This window comes from Bombyx mori, chromosome 13 (genome assembly GCF_030269925.1).
Source record: "Bombyx mori chromosome 13, ASM3026992v2".
In the NCBI taxonomy this organism is placed as follows: domain Eukaryota; kingdom Metazoa; phylum Arthropoda; class Insecta; order Lepidoptera; family Bombycidae; genus Bombyx; species Bombyx mori.
Window position 1 is genome coordinate 8,404,539 of NC_085119.1, and position 9,974 is coordinate 8,414,512.

The 9,974-nt window shown below is 35.5% G+C and overlaps 1 protein-coding gene across 1 annotated transcript; it reads left to right on the forward strand.

Annotated features, from left to right (window-relative positions):
* Positions 1-588: 588 nt before the first annotated feature.
* On the forward strand, positions 589-7,622 carry LOC101742022 (probable dolichyl pyrophosphate Glc1Man9GlcNAc2 alpha-1,3-glucosyltransferase). Its single transcript, XM_004927809.5, has 8 exons — positions 589-1,239; positions 1,332-1,604; positions 2,506-2,653; positions 3,071-3,313; positions 3,490-3,595; positions 5,352-5,550; positions 6,887-6,973; positions 7,064-7,622. Exons 1-8 carry the CDS (start codon positions 1,181-1,183, stop codon positions 7,539-7,541), a joined length of 1,593 nt encoding a protein of 530 aa, XP_004927866.1. The 5' UTR covers positions 589-1,180; the 3' UTR covers positions 7,542-7,622.
* Positions 7,623-9,974: the final 2,352 nt, after the last annotated feature.

Sequence of the window (9,974 nt, forward strand, 5' to 3'; positions counted from 1 at the left end):
GGGATGAAATCAAATGAAATGGGATGAAATAGAATTCATACATTTTCCCAAATTTGTGCACTTTCACAGATATTTAACAGTTAATAAACCACCGTTACTACACACTTAAAGTGCCTTATTCACGATCCATCTTGCTGTACGTCCCGCCAAGGCCATGCACGATGCACGATGCATTTAGCGCTTTATTCACGATCCATCACGGCTGTACGTCAGCTCAAGGCCGCAATTAATAATAATTATCGACGTACGTCAAGCCTATTCATGATCCTTTTGCATCGTGCATCGTGCATGGCCTTGGCGGGACGTACAGCAAGATGGATCGTGAATAAGGCACTTAAGGCTTCGTCAAACAGAACGCGTAATTAGCGCGCGTCAGAGCGCTACGCTATGACGCCGAGATGTGTTGTACTACTACGGTAACCCAGGTAAGCCAGGAGCGCTATAGCGCTGGCGCTCTGTTTGACGGTATGATCCCGGCGTCATAACGCGTTTAGCGCTCTGACGCGCGCTAAGTACGCGTTCTGTTTGACGAAGGCTTTAAACCTGAATAAACACTAAGTAAACAAAATAAAACAAATCACACAACTTTACTCCTTCCCTTCCCGTCAAAAAGTCCTTCTGTTCTTCTGTTTTTTTTTCTCTTATTGCTTAGATGGGTGGACGAGCTCACAGCCCACCTGGTGTTAAGTGGTTACTGGAGCCCATAGACATCTACAACGTCACCCACCTTGAGATATAAGTTCTAAGGTCTTAGTGTAGTTTACAACAGCTACCCCACCCTTCAAACCGAAACGCATTGCTGCAGAAAACTCTTCTACTTGCTACGATCTTTGCGGCCTGTGGAAGAGACTGAGGCATTCGCATTCTGAGTCATAGATCATAGGTACACTTAATATTTAAGATGTGTTTGACGGCCACTTGTTCTGACCAATGTCTCATCCTCGAAGTGTTCTACCGTCTACATTGTTCTCAAATTAATCAAATTCATTTTATTTGGCTCCAGATCTTTATTTAATAGAATTACAAAACATTAAGCCGTTGGTGTGACACCTTCGCCTTTCCCATTAGAAAAATGAAATGCAATTGCAATTTGCAATAGAAGGTTATGTTTACAAATTATCCCGGTGCGTTTTAATAGACTTTGTGAGTGTTACTGTAGGTAAATGAAAAAGTGTTAAAGATGATTACCCAAGTAGTACTAATAGTTACAGCCGTTAAGTTTATGTTCATACCATTGTAGTGAGTATACATATACATTGCATTTTACATCTGCAAATTTTCATATTATGCATATCTTATAATTAAATGAATTGTTTTTCAATTTGTTTTAGTCATTCAACAGACTTTGAAGTGCATCGAAATTGGTTGGCTATCACGAATAATGTTTCCGTCGAAGAGTGGTATTACGAATCGACATCAGAGTGGACACTGGACTACCCTCCACTCTTTGCCTGGCTAGAATATGGCTTGTCTATTGTAGCAAAATATTTTGATCCCAAAATGATAAAAATAGAAAATCTAAATTATAAATCTGATATGGCCGTGCTATTCCAAAGATTATCTGTGATTTTTTTAGACTTTGTTTACATTTTTAGTGTTAAAAGGTATGTTGATATTATTTAGCTGTTTACCATGATATAATGGTTTTAAATCACTTAATAAAGTGATTTAATCTATGGTTTTTTACTGAAATTACTTATGATGCAGATTGCATTCATTTAATTGCCAAAATTATTAGCTCTGACTGACTAATTTGTCACCATCTACTTAGTTGAGTTTGCAATATCAAGTGACAGTAACATCTCATAAACCTGTCTATGATATTACATCCTTAAAGGGTTAAAAAAATGTTTCAAATCTTTACTGAAAACATATTCCTCATATTCATATCGTACTTTTAACATCTCAAAACAAAAAGGCAATAGAGTGATAACATTTTAATACTGAAAACTATACCTATTATAACTTACAACTGTATCAATAATAATCATTGCTTAAAAGAAACAGTAACAATTACTTGTCCCACAAAATTTCAAATTCACTCTTATGTAGAAAAAATGGTAATGGGAAAATGTAGCTTGATAGATGGTGGTGTTTCAATGTATCAAAGCGCACTTGTATTTAAGTTAGTTATCTCAGTATAATAGAAATCTGATTTACTAGATATAGTGAGTGAAGCTGCTGTTAACACGTGTTATAGGCAGCAGCTTTGCTTTGCCCCTGGCATTATGATGTCCATGAGTGACTGTGGCCACTTACCACTAGGTACACACTCATCTACCTTTGTTGCAATAAAAAAAGAAACTATGTTTGGACAGTTTGATAACATGATGATGATGCTAGTATTGCATTAAGTTATGGAAAGTTACACTTGACAATTGTTGCTTTAATGAGTTGTTCATTAATTACTAAGCATAATGCTAATAGGTGCTCACCCTTGATTTCCTTACATCCTTAGTAGTGTTGGGAAAGAAATACTTTCAATTTAATGTAATTTTTTTTCAGTTGCTCAAATCTAGTCAGCAATGGAAAGCTATTAGTTTTTATTTTATTAGTGTCCAACCCTGGCTTGCTGATGGTTGATCATATACACTTTCAATATAATGGATTTTTATATGGTTTTCTTCTGTTTTCTATATCGAACATGATAAGGGTATGTATTTGCTTGATGTTCCTATATAATATAAGTAATAAGATTAAATATAACTACCCAATTATAAAATAGCTGAATCAATCATTATCTATAATTCATTAGCAAGGGAGAAATCAATTTAAAAATTAGCCTCCACACATGTACACAACTGTGATTATTGTGCCTATTTTTGCTCCGTAGATGTCATGCATTTAAGTTTGACTTTTAGAACAGTTGTTATCATAATACAATGGAGACTATAACATCGGGTCTCAAGGTGATGGTGTAACTCTTGTTGTGGTGCTCAAGGACCATGAAGTTATTAAAATGAAATATTAGGAATTGATTAACAGCTGTTCAACATCTGAAACTGTGTCAAAAAAATGTTTTCTTTCTTGAACTACTAAAAGTTATGATAAACTTTTATTTATTTTTCAGTGTAATCATCTACAAGCAGCATTCTGGTTTGCTATGTTACTTAACTTTAAACATATATTTTTATATATTGCCCCAGTGTATGTGGTATATTTGTTAAGAGCATACTGTTTCACTCTTTCATCAATAGACGGAGTTCACACAGCTTGGTATTCCTTTTCAATAACAAATTTTATTAAACTGGCATTTGTTGTTGTATCAGTATTTACTTTATCGTTTGGACCATTTTTAGACCATTTGAATCAGGTGAGTGATTTTTTTATTTTATTTAAATATTCTGGTTCCATTATTTGATAGAGCCTTATTTTGTTTGCTTTTAGATGACTATTGCTACCAAAGTTAACAAATTCTGACAATATGTGTTTAAAAGTTAAACTATATTATTCTAAAATGAATGTACAAATGGAATCATTTTATTTTAGATTTTAGTCAGATTATTTCCATTTAAAAGAGGACTTTGCCACGCATATTGGGCTCCCAATTTCTGGGCTCTGTACAATTTAGGTGATAAATTATTAGTATTTTTATGTAAGTATTTTTGTTTTAATTTTTAGATATATTAATAGATATATAGATTAATGTAAAAACTGACTTTGCATGTATTCCAGTATAATATTTTAATTTGATGGTCTTGTTAGGATTAGAAGTAAACCTTTATTGGTGTACATTGGTAATGCTAAGCACAGCTATATTTATGGCAATACATATAATGGGTATACCTACTGTCGCGGCGCCTGACGCGTTTAGCACAGCAAGCTAGCCAAAACATTTACTACTACCGGCACCGCGCGCTGACAGCATTCAACAACATTCTTAATATACCTCATAATATACCTATAATCATTATGGGCACAAGATCCTTCCTTTTCGAGAAAGGTCACATTCATACATTCATCGACGAACAATCACGACTAAAGCATTGTAAATTGTAATTAAAGCAAGTAGCAAGCATTCAATTGGTGTTATTATTGAAACAATAAAGCCACAGTGTCTCGCGTAGACACCTACATATAAGTACATATAATGGGAACCAATCACTGATGTAAATACCTATAAACATATAAATAAATGTATATACATATATCTATATAATAAACACACATAGACAAAGAGTGAACAAATGTGTTCATCACACGAATATTTGCTCGATGTGAGAATGGAACCTCGAAGTAAAGTCGAACAAGGGCGCTAACTACTGCACCATCGAGCCAGTTAAATGAAAGACATCGGAACTTTAAAGAGGTGCTTTTTTATTCTACCTAAGTTGATAGCCTTGAAAGGCTATGTCAGCGAAACCCTAACGTGTATGTGAGCTTTCGGGGTTCAAACCTGGAGGCGCTGCTAACACTAGCCCTAGCAAGAGCAGCACTTTGCAGAATCTACCACCGGACCGGAAACGCGACCCACTGAGAAGATCCGGCGTGAAACTCAGTGGGCTGTGTCTGTGGGTTAATTTACTCGCCGAGCCCTTCGTCGCAAGCGACGGGTTCGACGAGAACAATGACCGTTGCTTGGGGTACCTAAAAGCAACGTTTGTGGATCGGGAGGATCCGAAGTGACGTGTTTTGGGTGATGTCGACTGTTTACCTTTCGGTCTGCAGGATCAGGAATGTAGTTACTGCCACGATGAGAGGGTTCTCGTGTCGTGCCGCTTTTTCGAAATGGGGCTCTGATGTCAATTATAGATACTTACTGATATGGATTCTAGGTCCACGTCGTCGACAATTTACTTCCCTTGCAAATAATCGAATAGAAGCGTCCTAGTATGAACGCGGCTCAGTCGCATACCGACTTAATGTGGGGGTGGAATGTCATCCCTCTGTCGAGAGTGACGCCTAGGTATTTATTTGACAGTGGACTAAGAAGTGCATCACCACTGATATTTCCGTAATATTGATAAATTTTAAAGGATGTTCAGTCGTATTTTTATTAGTGTCCACTAAGAGTGTCCTCATAAGAGAAAGGCTGCGGAAATCGATAGAGTGGTAGCTCGTTTATGAAGTGGTATTCAGGACTTTTGAGAGTGACTAATTGGGAACCACAGGGACAAAATTAAAGTATGGCCATCAATTTAAAATCAAATAGTTGTAGAGTAGTCTTTATTAATCGAACATGCTATGGTTGTGTGATAAAAGCCAAGTAAGTCAATCAACAGCTATTTTACATCACACAGGAACATCATGAAAGTAGATGAATTAAAAGAGGGTAGAAATGATATTTTAAAAACTAAGTACATATATAAGAATTTTGTAAACCTTTATATTATAATCTTTTAATTTTCTAGTAACAAAATATGGAATTAACATACCGAAATCGGAAGCATCGATGACAGGAGGGCTAGTGCAAGAATACGACCATTCAGTTTTACCATCAATTACGCCGAGTTTCACTTTTATAATGACGTGTTTGTCTATGATGCCCGCATTGTACAAGATGTGGTGTCTTTGTGCGGACAGAAGATACAGACCTATTTGTTTTATAAGGTAAATTACGAACAGCTGCTGGTATAGTTGTAAGTCCACGCCCGTTGGTGCCAACCTACTGCCTGTATATCTATTTGGCTATTTGGTTTAAACGACATTTCGCTTAATACACGACATTATTTCATCTCTCATCATCACACACATTCTCGCATTAAAACTGTATAATCTCAAAACTTACTAATTTTGAGAGAGTGTTTTAAAGGTTTAACATGTGATATTTTTGATATTAATCATCTTTGCAACTTTTATTTTTTATTTTTTACCAGTTACATTATCTGTCTTTTATCTTAATATATAAAATTCTCGTGTCACAATGTTCGTTCCCATACTCCTCCGAAACCGCTTGACCGATTCTCATGAATTTTTTTATGCATATTCAGTAAGCCTGAGAATCGGCTACTATCTATTTTTCATACCCCTAAGTGATTAGGGTTGTCCACCCCTAACATATTTTTTTATTTGGACATTTTTTTTGTTATAATGAGGTATTATGTGGTTGAATGAGGTTTTGTTATTTTTATTATATATTCCCTCATCGTTCACAGCACTACATACCTCTTTCAATCATTTACCACATCCTTACACACTTACAATAAGTTAAGTTTTTTTTTCTACACTAGAAATTCCCTAGAAATCTTATATATGGCAAAACAATGTTTGCCGGGTCAGCTAGTAGTAAGATAAAATTATGTATTAGTTTTGTTATAGTAGTCAAAATGTAGGTAAACAAAAAAAAAACAAAACGAAACTACGCTCTTTTGACAGTATTTGTAAGAAAAATACTGGTGATGCCAAATTATTCCTCATATTAACTCAATTTAGAATATTTCTGGAAATTGTACACTTTTAATGCGAAAAGACGATGTATCTTTGTAATTAAAGGTCCGTTTTATTTGGTGTTAGTATCAACAATTCGATGTTTTTTATTGAACTTCAATTAAGTTTACTCCATTCAAACAGCCGAAGAAGTTTTTTGTTATGATATTTTTTTCTATAATTTACACTTTAAATAGCTCTCGTGTAAGTTGCAAAAATGTCGCTTTAACCAAGTATCTTTTCACCCCTCGATATGTTGTGGAGTGGAGAGCATCAAATATAATTAGTAGGTACCTATGTCTATAGTTCGAGTGAATTCCGTACTCAATTTGAAGCATATAAAGGAATTTCTAAATTAACGAAGGGTGGTGATTTATTTATTTATTTCAATTGCAATAAACGCGAAAATGATGTTACCAGTACTAATTTATAATAAAAAAAAAACGATTTTTTTTATATGAAACTAAAACAGGTAAGCTTCGATAATTGTGTTCATATGTTGGTATTTTTTGTTCCATAGATGTATTGTCGTCTGTGCGACTTGTTCGTTTATGCTGGGTTGGCATGTTCACGAGAAAGCAATTTTGATGATTATAATACCGTTGAGGTAAGAGTTTAAGAAAAACAATTGTGTATTGCGTTTCTTTTTTTTTTTAATTATTTATTCTGTATCCGTTCATTGTTTTATTCGTTTCAGTTTTCTGTCGGTTCTTGGCGACGTGGACGGAAGATTATTCATTTTACTCTCAACCGTGGGTCACTATTCACTTTTTCCGCTTCTGTACCCGAAAGATTTGTTGTCAATAAAAATATTTCTTCTATTGACACACGTGGCGATTGTTTTTGGTAACGTTCCAGCTTTGTATACAGTTGAAACGAAAGCTACTAAGAAGCGGAGACGTCGTTTCATGAGACTGCCGATGATTGGACCGTTTGAATCTATTTACATATACGGTCTTATTTTATTGTGCGTTTACGAAAATATGTTACATGTTGCATGGGGCTTAGACAAAACGCTGCCATTCTTACCACTAATGATGACGTCCACGTATTGTGCGCTGGGCGTTTTTTATTTTTGGATCAAATACTACCATTATTTTTTAACTTTTAACGTGAGTAAAGTTCCGACGTTCGGCCAAGGCACTTCGTCATACAATATAAGGAAAAGCAAATAATTATGTATTTTATTAACTTTGAATACAGAAAAAAGATCGAGAGATTAAATTTGAATCAATAAAAAATGTTCTAAATACGTATCTTGTATTTCATTGAATGCTTTAGTGATATTAGATACTCTGATATGCCGTATTCAGGTGTCAGGTAAAGGCTAATAATCCACAATTTACCAAAACATTCCCTATATCGTGAACGTTACATACAACATTAATACCTTCGAAATAGTGACGAGATTGATCACTGAATCCCCCCTCGAGTGGTAAATATGTTCGAGGTCATAAATTTTCCTGCCGACATGTATAGGCGGGTGGATACTTTCCTTAATTCACCGCACCTACCTTCTTCGTCCCTGTGTTTAATAATTTAAAAGAATAGATTGGATATTTACGTAATACAAGAGAAACAGGAGAGGACACGTACGCGTGTTTACAGTGAATAAAGCGCGCACGTCGATCGCGGTATGAATATTCATCGGGGGGTTTCTCCAGGGGTGGGTCGGGCCACCTTAAGGCGGTATCACTTAAGACAGCTCATCTAAATTGAGTAATATTTAGTGAAAGACTATGAATGGTGAATGATAATAGACAAGCTATAGATAGTTTAATTAATGAGTTTACTGGAAGAACCAAGAATTATTCATGTCAGAATATTTTTTTGCGTGTAGCAACAATGTATTTTTGATTCAAGAACTAACTTTTAACGCCCCCTCTTTAATGATTTGATCACATCTGCGTTTTCATTGCGATCTTTCAAATGCTTTGTCTAAAATTTAATTAGAAAAGTACTCTTATCGTTTGATATGTTAAAAGTTCGTCTCGTCATTTAAACACCATCCGATATTAACCGTTGAAAGTTAATCGGATATCGATTTTTTGGAACTAGAAAATTCTTTTATGCGTCTGTGGCATAATAGGTAAAATGTTTGGTATACCGACTTGTTCCTCTGGAGTGATTCGACTATATTGGGGTTCAAATTATTCTGGCATGTTACCGATTTTTCCACGTACATACATTTTTTTTCCTACCTAGGCTGATAGCCTTGAGAGGCTGTTTCAGCGGAACCTTAACTAGTAGGTGAGCTCACGGGGCTCAAACCTGACGAAGTTGCTAACACGAACCCTAGCAAGAGCCGTGCTTCGCAGAATCTACCACCGGATCGGAAACGCGACCCACTGAGAAGATCCGGCGAGAAACTCAGTGGGCTGTGTCTGAGGGTTAATTTACTCGTGAGCCCTTCATCGCAAGCGAAGGGGTTCGACGAGAACGGTGACCGGTGATGGAACACCAATAATCTACCTGACCAAATTAAAAAAAAATCGTAAACCTAATAAACTTTTGTAAATAATAAACGAGGCGTAGTTTGAACCTAAGTGAAAAGAAGACAAGAGTTAGTTAGTAATCGACGACATCAATAGGAAATTGGTTGTGGTTGGTTTGTGTTAACTATAAGTATTGTCAATAGTGTGTCTATTGTAAAATATAATTTTCTCAAAAAATATTTGTTTGTTATTATCTCATATACAATTACGACACAATATGTAAAATCTTAATTAAAATAAACAAAGCTATGGACGAATACGATTTTTTTTTCCATTCACATGCGAGTAGATACTGTGGATAAAGTTTATGTACGGAATAGGTTCAATCGTTCGACTCATCGAGTTGGAAGTTTGAAAATAAAAGTGAAATGGAGCGGAAGGAGTTGTTCATTCAGATTGGTGATTTGGCATTTTATTACCTTTAGTTATACATTGTATGTACGCGTATTCGACAAATAAAACAAGTTTTCTTAAATTCATCGTTTTCTAAATGTGGTAATGAAACGTTTTATAGTTTGACCATAATCAGCAACGGCTGATAAAAAATATATTTTAAGCAAAAGGAAAAAAATAATTGTTATTAATCTAAGAATGTTTATCGTTCACTGCAGTAGGCATAAGCAGGATGCTGATATCAGTCAATGCTAGCTTAAAACATTGTATATATATATTGTATATATAAAATATTGTATATATAAACCTACCACTGAATACCACACAGACACAGACTTCGATTTTATTACACAATGTTTCCGACTTTGTTGGCTGTAGAAGCGGCTTGTAAATACACAATTTAAAACTACGCGTTTAATTTAAAAAAAAAAACCTTTGAATTCATATTAAGGCATACAGCAACGTTCAATATATTTTTTAATTATTTATAGCTTAGATGTGTGGACGAGCTCACAGCCCACCTGGTGTTAAGTGGTTACTGGAGCCCATACACATCTACAACGTAAATGCGCCACCCACCTTGAGATATAAGTTCTAAGATCTCAGTATAGTTACAACGGTTGCCCCACCATTCAAGCCGAAACGCATCACTGCTTCACGGCAGAAATAGGCGGGGTGGTGGTACCTACCCGTGCGGGCTCACAAGAGGTCCTACAACCA